The sequence below is a fragment of the Hyla sarda genome, chromosome 2 (genome assembly GCF_029499605.1).
Source record: "Hyla sarda isolate aHylSar1 chromosome 2, aHylSar1.hap1, whole genome shotgun sequence".
NCBI lineage: Eukaryota > Metazoa > Chordata > Amphibia > Anura > Hylidae > Hyla > Hyla sarda.
The window spans coordinates 145,780,835-145,804,629 of NC_079190.1; the positions used below are offsets into that span (position 1 = coordinate 145,780,835).

The 23,795-nt window shown below is 41.2% G+C and overlaps 1 protein-coding gene across 2 annotated transcripts in view; it reads left to right on the plus strand.

The window, feature by feature from the left end:
* Positions 1–23,795, plus strand: part of SCEL (sciellin) — a 113,895-nt gene that overhangs the window by 50,477 nt on the left and 39,623 nt on the right. For both annotated transcript variants that reach the window (XM_056555566.1, XM_056555567.1), the window contains exons 10-13: positions 10,716–10,781; positions 16,506–16,574; positions 19,853–19,885; positions 21,141–21,215. In XM_056555566.1, the coding sequence (XP_056411541.1) occupies positions 10,716–10,781; positions 16,506–16,574; positions 19,853–19,885; positions 21,141–21,215 (243 nt within the window). The remainder of the gene's footprint in view (positions 1–10,715; positions 10,782–16,505; positions 16,575–19,852; positions 19,886–21,140; positions 21,216–23,795) is intronic.

A 23,795-nucleotide genomic window follows, 5' to 3' on the forward strand; every position in this document is an offset into this window, starting at 1 on the left:
CCTTGTTAAAAATGAAAGAAGCGATCTGATTGGTTGCTATGGACAACTGGGCAACTTTTCCTCTGCACAGGTTTTGATAAATCTCCCCCAGTGACTTCACAGTATAGGCATAATGTGGTCAGCGATGTGACAGTATAGGGATAATGTACTCAGTGACGTCACAGAACTGGGGTCATCTACTCATTGATGTTACAGAACAAAAATTATAGAAATAGTGCCACTACCCTAGCAGGTATGCCACACTTTCTAAACAATGTATAACATGGTGTTGTAAATACAGTTAAGGAAAAAAAAACATATAGGGGGACATTTATCATCGTTGCTTTGGTAAGCAAGTTCTGTAGGCATTTTTTTTTTGCTTTGGGTTTGCTTATGAGTGACAAATTTATCATACTATCACAGGGGGTTTATAAATTTGGCTCAAATAAGCAAAAATCAATAACATCACTTTGAAATACAATTTTCTTAGCACACATAAGCGAAAAAAAAAGTGTTTGTTTATAAAAAAAATTTTTTTACCAAAAAATGTTATACTGTATACTGTGACATCACTGAATACATTATCCCTATACTGTCTGAGAATAAAAATACAGGGAGCCCTATGCGTTTTTGGGTTCCCCATATTTTCATTCTCTGCCAAATTCCAACCAAGCAGCAACAGCCTGATGTTACCAGGGTGGGCAAGGACCATTGTTACTGTCCCTCCCCAGCCTAAATAAGGCCAGCCTGTTACCAACTAGGCCCAGGAGCGCCATATTTGATGCTCCGGGCCTGTTGGTACCGGCTCTTCCCGGCACCCCTGAGGTGTAATAATTGGGATGTTAGCGCTAGCTGTTTTTGGTGCTAACAAAAAAATATATAAAAAAACTTTTATTCCCAAAAAATACTCCCCCACAAGCCCTTGTTAACCATTTTATTAACATTAAAGAAAACAAACAAAAAAAAAAACACTGGTCACCACAGGATACACGGATCTGAAATGGGAAGAAAAAAAAAATTCCCGCCCGCGCCGCATGACTACAACTCCCAGCATGCCCTTACAGTAAGGGCATAATGGGAGTTGTAGTCATGTAGCACGGCTGTGGGGAGATGTGCAAGCTGGTGACAAGCTGGTCCCCTGCCCCCCCCCCCCTCCACTGCATGACTACAACTCCCAGCATGCCCTTACAGTAAGGACAAGCTGGGAGTTGTAGTAGTGTTTCGTGGGTGGGAGATGTGCTGGCGGGTGACAAGCTTGTCACCCTCCTGTACATCTTCTACCCGCTCATCCCACCGTGCCTGTGAAAATGAAAGTATAAAAAAAAGTCGCACAAGAAGTCTCACCTGCGACTTTTTGTGAGACTTTTGCACAGCTTCTCTCCCCGACCACCCACCCGCTAGCTATTGCATGACTACAACTCCCAGCATGCCCTTACAGTGAGGACATGCTGGCAGTTGTAGTCCCAACATCTTGCAAGCAGCTGGTAGATGTGAGTGGGTGCCGGGGAGCGGAGCTGTGCAGAAAGTCACATAAAAAGTCTCACGTGAGACTTGTGCGACTTTTTGAAAATGTTGTTATAGGCAAGATTGTAAGCCAGGTCTGACCTTGCTTACACTTGCGACTTTTTGAAGGTGGTTTGCAACTTTTATTTGCTTATGTGCAACTTTAGCAATGATAAATCCTGGACCACTGCAAAGTAAAAACTGAAAATTGCAGATTGGTATTTTTTGCTTACCCACAAAAGTCGCAAGAAAATGCTGAGGCGCACATGTGACTTTTTGTGCGATTTTTGTAACCAAAAAGCAGCTTAAATCCCTTGATAAATCTCCCTCATAATGATGTCAGATGCTGGTATGATGCACATACAAAGTTACAGTACAGAGATAATGCAATAACAGCTTGGAAGAAAGACCAGCCAGAGAAGTCAGTAGTATTGGTAGCTGGAAATACAGTGAAGGAGTTTACACATGCATGGAATAGGTAGAAGGCTATCCTCCATATAAGATAGGGCCAGGGACTATTGATAGTTTTCAGAATATTGGGCAGACTAGATGGGTCGAATGTTTCTTATCTGTCGACACATTCTATGTTTCTATGTGGCAGTATTAAATAAAGCAAAAATGACAAGGGCTGCAGACAATTTTACATATCCCTTCCATAGGGGCCTTTTACAAGCTACTATTATACACAAGGCTACCCCTACACAATGGAAGGAATATGTGAATGCCCCCCTTTCCCCCAGTAATCTAGAATGTATATAGGATGAGCCATCATGAGTCAGTACATCAGATCACTGCCCTGCTTAATATTTGTAATAATCATCTTAGAATACTTATACTTAATAATATCAAATCTATTTCTGACCCAAGGCTCTGACACAATGTAGGATATCTGCTTGTAATTCTTCATCTTCTATCTTATGATTACAATTATGTAATAAATATGGTAAAAGAAACCCAATAGGAACATATCAGGGAAAAATATTGATATTGTTGCCAACAACAAAAAAAATTCTGTATGTGAGTTTTTACAGTTCAGTATCCGGACTCATCCGATTGGTCATTATTTGGGCACTTCTTATGTGCAGTTTTATAGCATGACCCAGAGGTGCAACTTGAAGATCCTGGGTTCCACGTCCAAATCCGTATAAACTTCCCCCCAACATTCTATAACCCTTACAGTTATGTCCATGCATGACCCCCCAGAATGTTTATGGCTGTCTTATGTACCCCACTACTGAGTAACAACTGGAACTACCATTATCTTACTTTACTGCACAGCTGTATATTCAGTTAGTGTTTTAACATAGTAACCTAGTTAAAGTGTATGTCCCTAGAGAATGCTAGAACCTTCATGCCAGTCTAAGCTATTTACTAAATCTCAAGTGCATTTATACTATTGATATACTTACTGGGAATTTCACTTAAAGGGGTACTCCGGTGAAAACCTTTTTTCTTTTAAATCAACTGGTGGCAGAAAGTTAAACATATTTGTAAATTACTTCTATTAAAAAATCTTAATCCTTCCAGTACTTATTAGCTGCTGAATGCTACAGAGGAAATTCTTTTCTTTTTGGAACACTGATGACATCACGAGCACAGTGCTCTCTGATGACATCTCTGTCCATTTTAGCAACTGTGCATAGCAGATGTATGCTAAGGGCAGCATGGTGGCTCAGTGGTTAGCACTGCTGCCTTGCAGTGCTGGGGACTTGGGTTCAAATCCCACTAAGGACAAAAATAAATAAAGCGTTATTATTATTATAATGTCAGCAGAGAGAACTGTGCTCGTGATGTCATCAGAGAGCATTCCAAAAAGAAAAGAATTTCCTCTGTAGTATTCAGCAGCTAATAAGTACAGGAAGGATTAAGATTTTTTAATAGAAGTAATTTACAAATATGTTTAACTTTCTGCCACCAGTTGATTTAAAAGAAAAAAGGTTTTCACCGGAGTACCCCTTTAACATTTCTTTATATCTGTATGTAGTGAATTATGTAGTGCTTGAACTAAGAGTGCTTCTAGTGTTCCTTTTGTTCCGTTTCACCTCCACGATATTGGAAGAGAATTTATTGAAGTTTGCGCCTGGCACAGGCCAGAAAAAAGTTGTACATTTTTGTACAAACCTGAGGCTTCTGAAAAAAATTTACTAATTTTATTGAGCTCTCCAAGTGGTTGGGGCTTAGCGTACAGTGGACATGATTTTGGGTGAAGTGTTGTGGCCATCCCTACACACTGAATTTACTACAATTATGCCTGCTAGGAGGTAGAAACTCAAGTTGAAATCTATTTTTGCAAAATTGAAAGGGATATACTTTTTTAAAAGGAGGAAAAAACGAAAGTGCAAAAACAGAAAAACACTCTGTCCTTAAAGGGCTAATCTCTTTTAAAATCCATGTGCTCATTACAAACCCATTAAAAGTAATAAAAAAAAACTAAATTATGGCGTTTACCCTTTAAAAGTGATTTCACACAAGGTGTTTTTCTGAAAAAATAAATAAATACAATGCATAGCTTTTTTTTTCTGAAGAAACACATTGAATAGGTGTTAGCGAGCGGATGATAGTGAAATATAAAATGCCATACCTACAATGCTTTTTTGCTTATGGCATTTTTTCCAAAATGTTTTTGCTTACATTCTTCAATAGAAATTCTTGAATCATATGATCAAAGAATGACCTCACTTGTAATAAGAAAAAAAACACAAACAAAAACACATACTGAAACACAATATTTTGAAAAACAAATGGCACAGAACGGCATGGGTACAAAAAGTGTGTCTAAAGAAAGCCACCAATTAATTCTTCAGTTTCCCTGAAGTGATGCTGAACACTTGTGTATGCTCTGTAAACTCTCAAACATGTATGCATGAGAAATAGGTGGGTGGAGACTAGCTGCTAAAATGTCTCCCTTAGGCTAAGTTTCCAAATTTTTTTTTTTCTGGCAGTTTTTGGAATACTGCAGTTTTTGAGCCAAAGCCAGTAGTGTATTCAAAAGGAATAGGACACTTCTCCTCCCTTATGGATCCACATCTCCCTTATGGCTCAAAAACTGCAGTGACAGTTTTCCAAAAACTGCCGGGGAAAAAAACAAAGTGGAAACTTAGCTTTATACAGAGCACATAGAAAAGATGAGATATTGCTCTCCTACATCTCAGTAGAACACCCTCAAAAACAGTAGCAGCATGGAGGACAATTTTACAGCAGTAATCAGCAGTGCCAGTAAATAGCCAGTAGTGTTTCCGCCTGTGTCTCTATCTCTCTCATTACACCTTCTTCACCCTCCCCATTAAAAAAAACTTTAATCTGATCTGTCAGTGATGCTGAAAGTCAGTATCTGCTCGGTTTTATGGACTCCCTTACTAATTTCTGAATGAGTGAACAGATGAGAGAAGATGTAGGAGAAAAGGAGCCTGATAGGTTTAGAAAGAAGCATATAAAGTGCTTTTATATTCCCTGTTTTTATAAACTACTGATTTCTGGAAAATTGGTAAGAACCTGATATTGGATTCACACTTTAATCTATGAAAAAAGTAAAATATTTATATTAAAGGGGTTTGGCTAGCACTGTATACCCTCCATTGCTTATCAGACACAGCCTGGTATTGCAGCTCATTGCTGGCTAGTCCCATTCAAGTATTCCCCTGCAATACCAGTCATAGCACTACTAAATATTGGTAGCTAATCTTGGTAAACAATGAAGAGGACATGGCACTTGCTCGAGCAATAGCCCCTTCGATCTGCTGATGCTGAGGTCTAACCCCAACAGTGTAATCATGATGGCCTATCCTACAAACAAGTCATCAACATCAAAATCCCCAAAAGCCTCTTTATACTATTTTAGGAAGGAAGAAAGTTTTGCCATGTTTGAAAGTATTACAGTTTTATAGCACTGTATCCTTGCTTATAATTCCCATGCTTCTCCACCATACAATAATGGAATCAGAGATGAGAAAAACCTTTGTAAAGTCTCTTCTACCTGTTAGCTTTCATTGTTGATGTTAAGATTACCCCATGGATTACACATTATGCATGGTTTGGTTTGTTCGTCTCGATTCCCGGATGTGATATTATTATAAAGCTGTGTGAAAATAATATCAGAATTACTTCTCCTTCACGCTGCCAGTTTCCACTGCCTGTCAGTTCCATCTGGACTTGACACTATTCCCAGGATATTAATCCTATTGTATGCTTGTTTGGGTTACATTTCCCTTATAGTAAAACAAAGGAATCTACCAAGTTATCATTGCCTAAAAAGACTTGTAGACATGAACGAGTGTGCAGCTGGTATCTTAACCACAAGATGGTGTGAAAAGGTAACATTGAGGGCCATTCAGTTTGACAGGTCAGAAAGTGACCTGTATCTAATATGACAACCTCTCTGCTGGCTGTACTGCTCCCCAGTATTACTAGGTTTTATTTTCCTTGTCAGTATGTCATACATCTATGATGTGAAATCTAATTGTCTATGGTTCTATTTAACAGTAGTAGCTGTTTGAAGTCAACACTTTTACCACTGTATAAATAGGGTGTACATCCACCTTATTTTATAATTGTCTTTTTCCCCAAAAAAATCAGTGGCAATCGTTTTCATAAGATATGTTTATTATGGTTTGCAAATGAGTATGTTTGCAAATGAGTTTTTTTTTTGTTGTTTTTGTTTTTTTGGCAAGACCAATTGCACACTGTACCTGTCCCCCTAATTTTATCATTAGGCCATGTTTACATTTATGGTTGTTTTTTCAGCTGATTATGAGGTCGTTTATCAGCTGAAAAAAACGGCTGTAAATAAAATGGTGTGCGAACATGGCTTAAATTTACTGTTGAACTAAAAAAAATAGTTTGGGAGTTCTGTTTTTGATCCCTATATTATTTACAGAACTTTATTTATACTTTAACTTTAACTTTATTTATACTTTATTTATTTATTTATTTTTTGCACCATGATCTGTACTTTTTTATCTTGTAGTTTTTCATACCATTTTTTTATGCAGTGTGATGTGGAATTAGCAATTCAGACATAGATTTTTTTCTGGTTTAGGGCATTCATCATGTGGCATTAATAACATTATATTTGAATAACATTTCTGCACACGGAGATACTAATCGTGGTTATTATTTTGGTGTTTACATTTTACGTATGCTTTTAAATTAATTTTTTTTAAATATTAAAAAAAAAATTTTTAATACTAGGGGACTTTGCTGTACAATTGTTTGATTGCTTAGGCCCCTTTCACACTGCTGTTGCTCCCTGTCGAGAACGGCCATCAAAGTCTCTTTTTTTTTTCCTGACTTTAACGGCCGTCCTCACGATGGGAAGCAATGGGCAACAATGGGTCCCGGCGGCTCCCATTTACTATTTTGGGGGCTGCTGGGCGCCGTTATGAATAGTGGGAGAAAAAGACAGCACAAGCAGTAATTTTTCTCCCAGTATTCTGCCCGGCTCTCCCGATGGCCATGCTAATGGCAGTGTGAAAAAAGCCTTATACAGTTCACTCCAATACAAATGGCAGGCTGCAAATGTAGTCATGGCAGACATGGAGACCTTCATTATCCCTCTGGTTGGCATGACAACTGATTAGATTCCATGTGGTTGAATGGGGTTGGGGGCAATTGGCCCCATACATTACTCTGAAGTGTCGTCTAAGAATAGATTCTTCTTGCCCTGACTTGTTCAAGGTCTGATTGGCTATTTTGTTTTTGGCACCAAATGGAGCCTAAATGGGTCAGAGCTGACACCACCGGATCTGGCCAGATCCCATTGACTTTAATGGGGCTGTTGGGTGTCTGGTATTTTAGGGAAGTTGAGCAGGGAAAAACGATTGAATATGTAGCTTTTTTGTTTCTCCTCTCATCTTTTGTCTTTTCGAGGGACTGAACAGCGGGGCTTACTATATTGGAGCACAGTCTTCGCATCTAGAGTTTACCGTATATACTTGAGTATAAGCCAACCCGAGTATAAGCCGAGACCCCTAATTTCAACCCAAAATCCCAGGAAAAGTTATTGACTCGAGTATAAGCCTAGGGTGGGAAATACATCATCCCCCCTGTCATCATCCAGACCCCCGTCATTAACATCCTCATCATCATCACCGCCTGTCATCATCCAGACCCTCATCATCATCACCTGTCATCATCCCACCCCCCCCCTTCATCATCCCCTTGTCATCATCCCCACCCCCCTTCATCATCCCCTTGTCATCATCCCCACCCCCCTTCATCATCATCCCACACACCCCCCTTCATCATCCCCACCCCCTTCATCATCCCCTTGTCATCATCCCCACCCCCTTCATCATCCCCTTGTAATCATCCCACACCCCCCCTTCATCATCCCCTTGTCATCATCCCACACACCCCCCTTCATCATCCCACACACCCCCCTTCATCATCCCACCCCCCCCCTTCATCATCCTCTTGTCATCATCCCACACCCCCCCTTCATCATCCTCTTGTCATCATCTGCCCGCAGTGGTCTTCAACCTGCAGACCTCCAGAGGTTTCAAAACTACAACTCCCAGCAAGCCGGGGCAGCCATCGGCTGTCCGGGCTTGCTGGGAGTTGTAGTTTTGAAACCTCCGGAGGTCCGCAGGTTGAAGACCACTGCGGCCTTCGACATCATCCAGCCCCCTCTCACCCCCTTTAGTTCTGTACAGTACTCACCTCCGCTCGGCGCTGGTCCGGTGCTGCAGGACTGTCCGGTGAGGAGGTCGTCCGGTGGGATAGTGGTTCCGGGCTGCTATCTTCACCGGGGGGCCTCTTCTCCGCGCTGCGGGCCCAGAATAGAGGCGTTGCCTGGACGATGACGCAGAAGTACGTTGGCAATGAACGTACCTCTGCGTCGTTGTCAAGGCAACGTGACTATTCTGGGGCCGGGCCCGAAGCACTTAGAAGAGGCCTCCCCGGTGAAGATAGCAGCCCGGAACCACTATCCCACCGGACGACCTCCTCTCCGGACAGTCCTGCAGCACCGGACCAGCGCCGAGCGGAGGTGAGTACTGTACAGAACTAAAGGGGGTGAGAGGGGGCTGGATGATGTCGAAGGCCGCAGTGGTCTTCAACCTGCGGACCTCCGGAGGTTTCAAAACTACAACTCCCAGCAAGCCCGGACAGCCGATGGCTGCCCGGGCTTGCTGGGAGTTGTAGTTTTGAAACCTCTGGAGGTCCGCAGGTTGAAGACCACTGCGGGTGGAGAGTTCACTCGAGTATAAGCCGAGGGGGGTGTTTTCAGCACGAAAAATCATGCTGAAAAACTCGGCTTATACTCGAGTATATACGGTAAATAGCCAGGATCAGAGCTTCCACTGATGCATGTTACTGATTGATGATGCCAGCTGCTGAGTACGGAGAGTGCTTGGCTCCTAAAGTTTCTCCATACCGTACTTTTGTAACGTCACCATGACATATCTATCTATCTATCTATTTATATATATATATATATATATATATATATATACACTATGGGCCATTTAGGGATTGCATTACAACATTTTGGTTGCCTACATCCACCACTAGATAGAACTTATGAGCTTATAGCATACACCTTTGTCATTAAATTCAGTGTGTAAACCTAAAGCTGTAAGCTGGTCTTGTTTCTAGTGGTGGCTGTAGGATACCAAAAAGTTGTCATTAATTCATAGACATAGGGGACTGTCAAAGCATTAACATTCCCTTCAAGCAGTTATCTTTCTTGCTTGGGGAATAGCATGAGCTATTTGTGCAACATGTATTTTTAAAACAACTATATATTAGAAGTTTGCTAATAAAACTACATTCATTGATAAAGAAAAAATTATAGTGGGGGTGTGGGCTTGTTGAGCATGGCGGCGGCTCTGTTACAGGAGGAGAGGAGCTCTGCTTAATCTACCGGCCTGAACCCGGCACAAAACAGCAGAAGGGATTACTAAACCCAAATTAAATCTATGTTGGACATGAAATTTGTTTACAAAGAATAAGGGACATACTCTGTTGCGGCACAAACCCAGCAAAAATGACAGCATTCTACTCACCTGGAGCTGAGAGGAGTGGGAGACGCGGAAGCCTGGTGCAGGTGCTGGGTGACAAGGGTTCCCCAATGCGGGGGAAAGCCGCCTGGGGACAGAGGCTCGCCATTGTGAGCCGGAACACCGGGGAAGCCGGCTGAGAGACCCAGAAGCATGCAATCCTTCCCGGCGATGAGCAGCCAATCACAGAGGAGTCATCTGACCAGAGCCAGTGGTGGCAGTACGGCGGTAGGAGGAAGAGATGCAAGCTCCCCAGTGTAATACTGTGAGGAGTAGGATGCCCAAAATGATAGCCCCTGTATTATTTGAGATAATGTTACTTTAAATCCCTTTAGAAGCCAGTTTAGCTTACGTATGTATTGTTACGCCGAGCGATCCGGGTCCCTGCTCCTCCCCGGAGCGCTCGCTGCGTTTACCTCAATGCAGCGCCCCGGTCAGACCCGCTGACCGGGAGCGCTGCACTAGTCTCACCGGCGGGGATGCGACCCGCGTAGCGGGACGCGCCCGCGGCTCGCATCCCAATCCACTCACCTGTCCCGTCCTCCCTCTGCTCAGTCCCGGCGCGCGCGGCCCCAGTCCCTAGGGCGCGCGCGCGCCAGCTCTCTGGGATTTAAAGGGCCAGTGTGCCATTGATTGGCGCCTGGCCCAATCAGTACATTCACCTGTGTCCTCATTATAAAAACCCACTTCCCCTTCCTTGTATCGCCGGATCTTGTTGCCTCAGTGCCAGTGAAAGCGTTCTTGTGTATGTTCCAAGCCAGTGTTCCATACCCTCTGCTGTTGCCCCTGACTACAATCCTTGCTGCCTGCCCTGACCTTCTGCTACGTCTGACCTTGTTCTTGCCTTGTCCCTTGTACCGTGCCTGTCTCAGCCGTCAGCTGGGGTTGAGTCGCTGAATCGGGTGGAACGACCTGGAGGTTACCTGCCGCTGCAAGTCCATCCCGCTTTGCGGCGGGCTCTGGTGAAAACCAGTAACCCCTTAGACTCCATTCCCCTGGTACGGCCCACGTCATCACCTCAGAGGATCCACCACCAGTATCCTCACAGTATACCTATCCGGATCCTGACATGTATATGTTGGAATTTAGCCAACATACCCCTCATGGGGCTGTTTTTGGCCCCCTTGCTCACTGTGTGGTAGATATGGGAGATCTGGGGATTACATTATCTTCAGTAGAGAATGAATGTTGTAGTATGTTTTTTGTTGGTTAATCGCTCCCCTTCTCCCCATCTAGTGATACGACAGACGAATATTCAAGGCGCAGTGAGAAAGAAGTCAGTTACAATCCCATAGTACTAAGGTTAGTGCCCATAAACTTTGTTTTAGGGTTGAACTCACTAAAACGAACCCCCCCCCCCCCCCCCCACTAAAACGAAGCAAAATGTGGAATGAGGCTGTGGATTTGAATGCAGACATTCTGTGTCTGCAAGAAATGCAGAAATGCACCTAAGAGCAAAAGATGGGTATAGATTACATCACAAGGAATATCCTGCCCCAAGCAAGAAAGGGGGAGTTGCATTGATCTTTAAAAAATCAATTGTTATTACTAACCCTAAGGTAGATGCAGATCTAAATGGTAGATATGTAATTTTTAAGGGAAATATTAATAATGCCCCCCTGGTCATTGTAGCAATATATGCCCCAAACACAAAACAAGATAAGTTTTTACGTTCAGTCTCATGCAAGGCAGCCTTTTCTATGAATAACAGAGTAATAATAATGGGCGATTTAAACAATCCAGTCTGGCCATCCGTAGACTCCACTTCGAAAATACATCAAAAGGAACCAACACCCATATTTAATACCATCTTAAAACATACATTATATGATATCTGGAGGATCCAACACCTCACAGAATCAGACTTTACCTTTTTCTCCCATCCCCATAAAATCTATACACGGATAGATTATTTCCTTATCAGTAGGCCTTTATTGGATTTAGTTATATCATCAGAGATCAAAACCATAACGTGGTCGGACAATGCTCCAATTATATTAACCCTACGGGTGTTGGTGGCAGGTCCTACTCAATGATTATGGAGAAGCAGCTTACACATACTACAAAATCAGGAATATAAAAAGTCTTTATCAGACTTTATGGAGTCATTTTTCGAGATAAATAGAGGCTCTGTGTCAGGATCCGGGCTGGTAGCTGGTAGCGGAGGCTGGAGGTGGATCCGCTGTGCCAGAGAGGTGATGACGTGGGCCGTACCAGGGGAACGGAATCTAAGGGATTACTGGTTTTCACCGGAGCCCGCCACAAAGCGGGATGGACTTGCTGCGGCAGGTAACCCCCAGGTCGTTCCACCCAGTAGCGGCTCAACCTCTCTGGCTACTGAGAAGGTAAGGTACAAGAGGATCTGGCAAAGGCGAAGTCAGACGGAGCAAATTGTCAGGGCAGGCAGCAACGGTTCACAGGCGGTAGTCGGTAGCAACGGGTCAGCAACAGGCAAGGAATACACAGGAACGCTTTCACAATGGCACAAAAGGCAACAAAGAACCGGCAGGAGGCTGTAGGAGGGGAAGGTACTTATAGGCAGTGCACAGGTGCAGGCCTAATTAAGTCCAACAGCACTGCCTCTCACAAACCTTAACCCTTAATAACCACTTTGGGCCAGGCACCAATCACTGGTGCACTGGCCCTTTAAATCTAAGAGTCCCGGCGCACGAGCGCCCTAGAGAGCGGGGACGCACACACCGAGACTCAGGAGCGCTGCCTGGGGACACATGCTGTGAGCGCTCCGAGACCAGCAGGGGGCCCGGAGCAATCAGCGTAACACTCTGTTTCTACTGAGTCTGCACTATGGTGTGCCTTTAAAGCCACACTTAGAGGGAGAATGATAAGCCAGACGGCACACCATGGGAAGCAGACAAGGTTAAAGAGACAGAGCCTCTTAATGGAATTGACCAATTTACATAGACAAAATAAAAAGAAATATAGTTCCAATATAGCGGCATGAATTCACAGTCTTACAGCTGAATTACATAATATGGACCTATATAAGTTTGAACTAGCCTTAAGAGCCAAGAAAATGGATAACTATTGGTTATCAAACAAGCCAGGAATCTTGCTGGCAAAACAAGTTAAAAAGAGGGAGGAGAAAAATAAAATACCATATATCACATTAAGTAATGGGGGTAGGGTCTGTGATCCCAAAGGGGTGGCGGATGCATTTGCCAGTTATTATGAAACGCTTTATAATTTAAAGGAAGATGTGGAAACAATTCAACCAACTTTAAAATCAATAAATGAATTTCTGGCAAATGCATCACTCCTGAGCTTGACTAGTTCTCAGATTTCTTAGCTATCAGCCCCATTTTCTAGAGAAGAGGTTGCTGAACACATTCGTTCCCTTAAAACCACAAAGTCTCCAGGACCAGATGGTCTAAGAAATGAGCTCTACAAGATACATAAACACAAAATAGTTCCCAATTTAACCAATTTATTTAATGAGATTTTACTCTCTGGTAAAATTCCTGGGGAGGAAATTCACTGTGAAACAGCAATATTAAGTTATATGCCAAAATATTGGCAGCTAGAATAGGTAAGAATTTGCCAAGATTGATTAATATGGATCAGGTGGGGTTCGTTCGGGGCCGACAGTCTCTAGATGGGACTAGGCGGCTCCTGAACCTTATTGATGTGGCAGTGCGCGGTCGGATGCCTTCTCTTCTCCTGGCTATGGATGTGGAGAAGGCATTCGACCGTGTTCACTGGGGGTATTTGGAGGCTGTGTTGGTAAAGTTTTTGGTTTACTCCCGCTTTGATAACAGCAATCATGGCCCTTTATCCTGGTCCTTCTGCAAAGGTATGTGTGGGAGGCTCTTTATCTAGGAATTTTTGTATTTCCAATGGCACCAGGCAGGAATGCCCCTTGTCCCCAGTGCTCTTTGTTTTAGCAATAGAGTCATTAACTCAGATGGTACGAGACTCACGGGGGATTCGGGGTATCCCTGTTGGTGTTAAAGATCACCGCGTAAACCTATTTGCCAATTTGCCCAGACCTCTTAGCATCCTATCGAGCAGCTTTACTTGCCCAAGTGCAGAGGCTATGGCATAAGGATAACTCGGCACATTGGGTGTCACTTGAAACACATTTAAATGGATCAACACTACCCAAGTGGATACTATGGGGAATAGCGATATCTAAAGACACCCAACCTATAAAGAGCCTGACCCTTGAAAGCAAGTACTGTATAGATATTTGGTTATATGCTCTTTCACACCAAATAATTAACCCCATTAAATATGATACAACACCTTTAGAAGTGATCAATATTTTCCGCCTGTCACAGATTTTTCCCAGTGGGTGAGTAGGGGAATAAAAACTCTTGGGTATATCCGTGAAGGGAAGATTATGTGGCCATTTGAGGATATCTCTGCTAGATTTGGTATCCCAGCCTGAGATTTCTTTAAATACTTGCAAATACGGCACTGCATACACTCACTTGACTGGGGAAGGGGGAAAACTGAGAAGGTACATGAGATTTTTGATGTAAGTGGCCCAATGAGGAGAGGGGGAATATCTAAAATGTATAAAGTCCTACAAAGGTCAGAGCCACAAGTGAAGATGAATTTTCAAGAGAAATGGGAGGAAGATCTGGGCTTTATAATCCCTAGGGAATTATGGGCTAAATCATACTTACTTCTATTTAAGGTATCTCATTGTGTGTCACATGTGGAGTCATCCTGCAAGCTGATGGTATCTCACACCGAGCATGTTGGCAAAGATTAGTCTGGCAAAGTATTAAGTCTGGCGATGCGGGATAACGGAAGGCTCATTTATACATGTTTAGTGGGAGTGCCCAGAGGTCCAGAAGCTGTGGGAGGAAATTAAGTGGCTCCTGTTGGTTACAAAGGAAGGTGAGGTAGATTTCATTTGGGGACCAGAGATACCACTTTTATCACTGGGATTAGAATCTATGCCACGTAAGAATTTAACTATAGCTTTCCATATATTAGCAACCACCCGGAATGCTATAGCCAAATGTTGGGGGGCTCAAAATTACCTAATATAATAAAAATAATAACCTCCGTTAAACAAGCATGCATTATGGAAAGATTATGGCTGGATAGAATGACAAATGTTAAAATAAAGGAGCGAAAAACTAAGATGTGGGGAAAACATGAAAAAACTTAGAAAGAGACAAAAAGATGAAACTAGAAATTTTTGAAATCTAACACAATTCATTAGGAAGGCCCTTTGGTTAATAATTGAGAAATAGTGTTATGAGGAGTTATGAGTCATGAGCTATGAGGTATGTGCTATGTGTTAAGTATTATGTTATATGCCTTATGAATTAAGAACCAAGAACAGGGGGGAAGGTGGAAGCGATTGGCGAATGGGGGAATGAGTGTAGGAGTGATCTAGATAGGATATGTTTAATGTTTATATTTTATCATTTGTTTATTTTATTTATTAGATTTAATTTGTTTGTTTGTTTGCTGTGTTTTGATTAATGCATGTATCAGTAATTAAGGTGAAATTAATAAAAAGATATAACTCGATAAAGAAAAAATTCCCAAGATATACATGTTGGACTGATGCAAAACTCTGCAGTTATGTCTCAGACAACCATGTAAATGATGACAGGTGTGGTGTGGTTAGACACTGGATATTGCCACAAGAGGGCGTAATTTCCCCTCTGCCCTATACAAATATGTGCGGGATATTCTGCCACCACCTATGTTGCCTCTCTCACTCTCTCTTGTTGTCTACTTGATAATGGTGACAAAGCCATTTAAAAAGAGAAAGAAATACAAGATTGACAGCAGAAAAAGACCACATGGTCCATTTTATTTTTACCTTAGGATAGATATGTTTAAATTCACTTACTGATGATTTACCAACCACATTTGTTGAAAGTTTGTTCCAGGCATCTTCTACTCTTTCAGTAAACTAATATTTTCTCACACTGCTTACGATCTTCCCTCCATACATATTCTGGTATAGTGATATTGACTTTTCTAGAATTATTTTCTCATTTTACAAATATTAATGCTGTTTTATTATATATTTTTGTTATTGGTTGTCATTTATTTTGTTATAGTTTTTGAGTTGAGCTCCACCTCTTTCAGTGCAACCATGACATTTACTCTTCAATAGCTCACATAAGTTATCTTTATAGATTATAATAGTGTGATAGAGATTTAATCAAACTACATCTCTGGGAATCCTTTGTATTTCATAATGAACAATTGTATGAATCACTGTTTGTGCTGGACAAGTGTTGCTTACTTTGGTTTGATTCTAAACATTGTACTCCTTAGTCACATAAGAATCATGAATGACTTCAGTGTTGTTTGCTGTCTGCATTTCTATTGTCTTTAGTAAAATAAATGTATAATGGATGAGACAACTGTAACAGTGACAATAATAATAAAAGCATAATGTATATCACTGTGCAGCCAGTCATGCAAAGTTGCAAACAAGGTGGTGACATTTTTTATGTATATTTTTTGCTATTTGTAATCCAACTAAACTACTCAACATTGTGAGTAGAAGGTAGAAACTCACAAGAATATTTTTATTATATGCTCATTAGATAAATACATTTTCTAACCATTCTTACAAGAGTTTGTGTTGTGAGGTATATAAAAAAAATACAAAGGGCAGATAGGGTTAAAGAATAAAATTAGCATTACTCCCCATTATTCCCCTGCTGTTGGTGGTCTAAACCCATGTGGTCCCACACTGATCTCCCCTTCATAGTCCCATCACAATGGACTGATAGTGAAAGGAAATACCTGTTTATCCAATCACTTGCATTGGTGACCCATCTCAGACAGTGATTGGCTAAGCAAATATTTCTACCCATTTCCTGTGTGTCAATATGGGACCAGAAAATGCAAAACAGTGGGGAATGTGAGAACTTAAACAGCAGTGGTGTGGATCAGTGTGAGTGAGTAATTTTCTTTTCTTTTCTTTTTTTACCAAGTCCACTTTAGTTGTAACTATGCCCATTAGACAACCCATTAACTGTAACTATGCACTATATAATGATTGTTTTGTTTTGCCTACAGAAAATCATGGGCTCCAACAAACAGAAACACCACCACTACCACAACTACAGCAACAACTGAAACTAGACAGTAAGAAAACAACTGAACAATTGACAACTGTCTTTTCAGGGGGGGAATTGTTTGTACATGTCAATATTTGGCCTTTTTTTTTTTTTGTAAAGTTTAAATACATCATCAACATAGCTACTGTAGGAAAACATAACAAAAAACTAAAAAAAACAAGCTGCATCTTCCTTTGGGGCTAAACATGGTGTTGCTGTCTATAAATATGACTATGCCCCTGGTCTGGTAGGGTAAATTAGGTTCTGTGCAGTGTATTTCAAATGTCATGGATTGACAAATGGTCAGTTTTACCCACGGACACAGAGGACCCTTCTTTTCCAGGTGTTGATTCCAGACCTACACACATTTTCAAATTATTTTTTGCAATTAAAATTACTTATTACGAGCACCTTGTAAGCTATTCCATATATAATGTTATGCACCAGTACTAGTAGTGGATCCTCTGTCCCCATAATCCAATAGCACTTGCTAGACCTGATGCAGGGTCTAAGGAATTATATGGTCTTCACCTTTGAACCCTCTCTTGGAGGTCTGGAATAAACTGCAGTTTTCCTGGGTTTGTGACATCCAGAGTAGCCTTGAAGTGGAAGCAGGGACAAAAGAATAGTCACTACACATTGGCCCACAACAGGAATGTGCTATCAGGGTATAGAGTGAGAGCAAAGTCCAGTAAACAAGCCATTGGTCAAATTCATAGAAGCAGAAGTCACAGCAAACCAGGGGTTTTACAGAAAAACTGTGAAGAGAGTCCAAAAGTCAGCAGCAGTACTCAAACAGGAATCACAAATGTAAACTGATGTAATACATATAAGTCTATAGGGCTGGAAAAGTTTTCAAAACAGCTACCCGTGGCATCATCATTGGGCGTCAGCTTTATCAGCAAACCTGTGGCACAAAGCATAAGAGCCAGGAGGATTTTATACCTGGACATATGCAATAGCTTAAAGGGATTTTCTAGGAAATATTGTGGTGTCCTTCTTTAATTTTGTGTTTGATGTATATAATTTATATAATTAATATATATGTATAGTACTTCCAGGACCTTAGGTCACATAACTACTGAGCTTAATGTTAGGTTAAGCTTAAGGACCTTCCAGGTCACGTGAGTGGGTCACATGATGTATCACAATGCTTTGTGAAAGGACTGACAGTTGGTGAAACCAATAAGCTTTCAGTCTGCCCCCTTGCCATATAAGGGCACTGTATCCAATGATCGCTCTCTTGGGTTCCGAGCTAGCAGAGAGAGAGAAGCTCCGTGCATACCTACAAGACAAATCTAGGTCTGAAGCCTGTCAACTTCAGCTGAATACAAAACCGTGAGTTCAACTAAACTCAATCCTAAATCTACGTGACTACTGAACCTAAAACCAAACCCTAAGTTCTGTGGAACAGCGTAACGCAAGCCTCAGAGCTTATTCCCTACAAGGTCCCAACCAACTGTGAGGAACTTAAAGTCCGATCCTCTGTAGAGACTGTTACTGATGTTAACCTGCATAAAAGTTGCAGTAAGATTATTTCCAGTTTACTAAACCTCCGGTTGTGGACAATCCTTTATTCCTCCCTATCGTTCCTGGGACAGGTGGCAGTAGGATATATACATATAGAGGAAGAACCCGCACCCTGGCGTCACGACAGTTAAGGGTTAATCAGACACCCTTTCATCACTGCACAGCAACACCCTACCTACCCTACATCCCTACAAGCTCAACACAATATCATTAACCCCTTAAGGACCAAGGACGTACCGGTACGTCCTTGGTCCTGCTCTCCTGATATAACTCGGGGTTACACAGTAACCCCGCGTCATATCACGGCGGGTCCAGCGTCATAGTGAAGCCAGGACCCGCCTCTAATAGCGCGCAGCGCCGATCGCGGCGCCGCACGCTATTAACCCTTTAGCCGCGCGCTCAGAGCTGAGCCGCGCGGCTAAAAGCGAAAGTGAAAGTTGCCGGCTAGCTCAGTCGGGCTGTACGGGATAGCCGCGGCTAATGGCAGCATCCCGAACAGCTGACAGGACAGCGGGAGGGCCCCTACCTGCCTCCTCGCTGTCCGATCGCCGAATGACTGCTCAGTGCCTGAGATCCAGGCATGAGCAGTCATGCGGCAGAATCGTTGATCACTGGTTTCTTATGAGAAACCAGTGATCAGCATAGGAGATCAGTGTGTGCAGTGTTATAGGTCCCTATGGGACCTATAACACTCCAAAAAAAAGTGAAAAAAAAAGTGAATAAAAATCTTTTAACTCCTCCCCTATTAAAAGTTTGAATCACCCCCCTTTTCCAATAAAAAAAAAAAAAACACAGTGTAAATAAAAATAAACATATATGGTATCACCGCGTGCGGAAATGTCCGAATTATAAAAATATATCATTAATTAAACCGCTCGGTCAATGGCGTGCACGCAAAAAAATTCCAAAGTCCAAAATAGTGCATTTTTGGTCACTTTTTATATCATTTAAAAATGAATAAAAAGCGATCAATAAGTCCTATCAATGCAAAAATGGTACCATTAAAAACTTCAGATCACGGCGCAAAAATGAGCCCTCATACCTCCCCATACACGGAAGAATAAAAAAGTTATAGGGGTCAGAAGATGACAATTTTAAACGTATTAATTTTCCTGCATGTAGTTATGATTTTTACCAGAAGTCCGACAAAATCAAACCTATATAAGTAGGGTATCATTTTAATCGTATGGACCCACAGAATAAAGATAAGGTGTCATTTTTACCGAAAAATGTACTACGTAGAAACGGAAGCCCCCAAAAGTTACAAAACTGCGTTTTTTTTTTAATTTTGTCGCACAATGATTTTCTTTTCCGTTTCACCATAGATTTTTGGCCAAAATGACTGACGTCATTACAAAGTAGAATTGGTGGCGCAAAAAATAAGCCATCATATGGATTTTTAGGTGTAAAATTGAAAGAGTTATGATTTTTTAAAGGCAAGGACCAAAAAACGAAAATGCAAAAACGGAAAAAAACCCCGGTCCTTAAGGGGTTAATCAATATTTGACAGTATTTATTTTCAGATCTGAGGATCTGGAAATAAAAATAAACGTATTCGCGGAAGAGCTCCATTGATATCACTGTACACTGTGCATAGTGCACCTATCATCGGCCAGGGATTGGCCACAGCATCCCACGCAGAATAAGGTGATGTCAGCAGGGCACTTCTGCTGGAGACTGTGGAGCAACAGTGGTGCTTGACTACAAAGATTTCTTACAAGATATATCAGAAAGACAAATATAATATAATCATATTAATCCATTACTTCTCAATAGGGTTGTACCAGGCAAACCAGAGGGGCAAAAAATGTAAGTACTTTATAATATTATTATTACGCTTTATAATATTATTATTGCTTTAGCGGAGGTTTTAAAGACAATGAACTCATTAGTACATTGCATGGGAGTGAGATACTGATAGATGCATAAACAGAGCAGAAATAACATAAAATGATACTTGAAAATATTACAAGTAACAATGACCAAACTGTAGTATGTCATTTCTGGTTTCATCGTATTATATTATACTATAGTAACTGTTCACTAGGAAGTAAAGTCGCACTCACCCGAGTTTCTTCAAACATCCATAGATTCTTTATTCCAACGTAATGCAGAAACAAAAGGGAAACAATGTTCCATAGCGGGGAGCGAGAGCCGCACCCTTTCGGACATGGGGCTCACAACTAAAGGCAACTAGTTTCTCGTCACCTGCGGACGCTTCTTCCGGCCAAGGTGTAAGACTACCTTAAGGCAAGTTTATATAAATAACGAGGGATCCCCATGGAAACATAATAACAAAAATTGTGAACTATCACCATATATAGTTGTTTTGTTTTATATATGGTGATAGTTCACAATTTTTGTTAATATGTTTCCATGGTGATCCCTTGCCATGTATATAAACTTACCTGCCACTTGAGCTAGGCGTGCATCTTGGCCGGAAGAAGCGTCCGCAGGTGATGTGAAACTAGTTGCCTTCAGTGGTGTGTCCTGCGTCCGAGAGTGTGCGGCTATTGCTCCCCGCTATGGAACATTGTTTCCCTTTTGTTTCTGCACTACATTGGAATAAAGAATCTTTGGATATTTGAAGAAACTCGGGTGAGTGAATCTTTATTTCCTTGTGAACAGTTACTATTGTATATTGAAGTTTTTCTACGAGTCAGCACCAACGAGGTTATCCCACGCAGTATTACACCTTGGTAACAGACTTTTAATTGGGGATAGTGATACGCTAGCAGTGACTGATGTCTCCCTGGTTTCTCTACCTATATAAGAGAGTATTAGATTATACTATTCCACACATCATGACAAGGCACCAGCTTTACAAATAAAAAACTGTTTTTTTTTTTCCATTTTCTTAACTAGCTAGTAGCTAACTATTTTGGTCCAGGTCTTTAGTAAGTGCTGTATATACATTAGGTAACTAAGGTATTATAATGATATCTGGTAAAAGAAGTATTAACACGTAATGACTTCTATTTCTAGAGATGTAGTTGATAAATGTAATTGTTAAAAAAAAACTAATCCAGATGAATTGACCCAACCCTTCTGTCTTATTTATTAGCACTATTTCCTCATCGGATACTAAGATCACAGATAAACAACCGAGATCCAGTTTTATTGATAGCGCCAGATCAAGGTACTGTAAATGAATATTGCCTCTGATACAACTATATTTTGTATGTATTGTTGCTTTCAATTTGTTATGCTTTCATATGATAGAAATGCTGTTGAAGCATAATAGCCTAAAAAGTAAATAATATGATGAAGCTAATAAGAAATGTCTTAATTAAATGACAAATGCGACGGGAACACTAACAAAAAAATATTCATATTTGCTCAATAAATATTATAGTATTTTCAGCCTTAAAATAGTAAATTCTAACATGCAACTGAATGGGGTAATGTCTAATTTATTACCTGTATATTTATGCACCCAGAATCAGATTGCTAATGGGATTCCCTAATTTGCATGAGCAAATCTTCAGAGCTTATATGCAAAACATCTAACATCATGATCATAAATGCCTATTCTATGGAGACAATATAGAAGCAAAACAGTGATTTTAACTAGTTGTAAAAATAAAACATAAAATTTGAAAACTAAGTGCAACTGTCACCGCTATACAAGGAGCAGATCAGCACACACTAGTAGTTAGGGCATAAGGAGATAGGACAGACAGTACCTTTACTTACTCTGGCCGCAGTTTGAAAAAACTACCACTGCTCTTTTCTGAGAGGCTGGCCAAGCCACCTCGGCATGCCTCCTCCCCATCCTGGTCCACACAATTGACATACAGGGCTCCATGCTGGGAGTGGTTCAGGGAAGGGTGCTGGCTGCTGAGTCTCGGCTGGCATCTCGGACTTTTCAACTGGATTAGAAAAGAACATAGATGTAACTCTACAAAACAAAGGCCAAGGAAGGTCAGCACTGCAGATAAGCGTTGGTGCCTGAGGACCAGGTATGAATATAGTAAGAAAGAAAGGGTCCCGGCACTCAAGTTTCTTGCTAATCTATGTGTTTTATTTATGCAGTTTGCTTAGCATACATCACAGTACGCGTTACGGCTCAACAGCCTTTATCAACTGTGTATAGGTATCAGTTAGGGCACATCTTATACACCGCATCAGACTCACAGATACCACATCATCTCAATTAGTACTATCATGCAGAACACATGAATAAAGAAATGAAAACTTTTTAAACACAATGGCCCAGATTTACCAAACTGTGTGAGAGAAAAAATAGAGTGATTTTCCCACAGCAACCAATCACAGCTCAGCTTTCACTTTACCAGAGCTTGTTAGCTGATCTGTGATCGGTTGCTGTGGGAAAATCACTCTATTTTTTTCTCTCATACAGTTTGATAAATCTGGGCCAATGAATGCTTGGAAATGCTTGAATAATTCTTAAAGGGTACCTCTCATCAAAAAAACTTTTGATATATTATAGATTAATGTATGCAGAATAACTTTACAATTGCATGTTATAAAAAAAATATGCTTCTTTCTATTTAATTTTCCACTTTGAAGAAATGACCACTAGGGGTCTCCCTAACAGTTCTGGCAGCAAGCATTTCAGACTCACGCTGGAGTCCTAAACACTACGAGCTGCCAGTCTGCTTTGTTCACAAAGGAGAACACTCAGAGCTGCCAGCCTGCTTTGTTCACAGCCTGTTTGGCTGTGAACAAAGCAGGCTGGCAGCTCTGAGTGTTTAGAACTCCAGCATGAGTCAGAAATGCTTGCTGACAGGACTGATCGGGAAAAATACAATAGAAAGAAGCATATTTTTCATTAACATGCTATTGGAAAGTTATTCAACATTCATTAATCTAAAATATATCAAAAGTTTATTTGATGAAAGGTACCCTTTAACGAAGATTCCGTCAGAATAGAGATTCACTTACCTCTATGTGAAAAGAATAAAATTAGCAAATAATCCCATTAACCCATGCCTGACATTTACGTCAATGTAATAACTGTGACAGTTCATACTCTCAGTTCATGCGGCGCGGCTCCAGGGTAACTAGATGGTGAATCCAGAATGCTTCTTTTTGTACAAGTAATTTCCTAATATCATCTCCTCTCCAAGGCTGTATTACTTTATCTATTATTTGGTATTGCTATTTTTATTCTTGAAATGGGCCGGAATGGGAAGAAGGAAATTTTGACATCTGATGCTGGATTGGTGACGGTTAATGCGGTCTCCCACACGTTGGGTGGTCTTAAATCCACCACATTTTCTATGGAAACCTTAGTAAATATGTTTGGCTTTTGTGAAAATGTTGGTGACCACCCCCCTATTTCCTGATGGCCATGCCCCTTTTTAGGGATTTTCTTATCAAAATGGAGAGGAAGCCGGGATTTTTTCAATTCTGGCACAAATTCTGGTGCAAAATCTGGCGCAGACAGAATTTCTGGCACAAAATCTGATGCAGACAGAATTTCTGGCGCAATGCGCCAGAATCTGGCGCTTAAACTGTCAAAACATGTTGAGTTTGCAATAGTAAATGAGGGTCATTGTGTTTAAAAAGTTTGTTCTGAATGATAGTACTAATTGAGATGACGTGGTATCTGGAGTCGGATGCGGTGTATAAGATGCATCCTAACTGATACCTATACACAGTAGATAAAGGCTGTTGAGCTGTAATGCATAATGTGATGTATGCTATGCCAATTGCATAAGTAAAACACATAGATTAGCAAGAAACTTGAGTG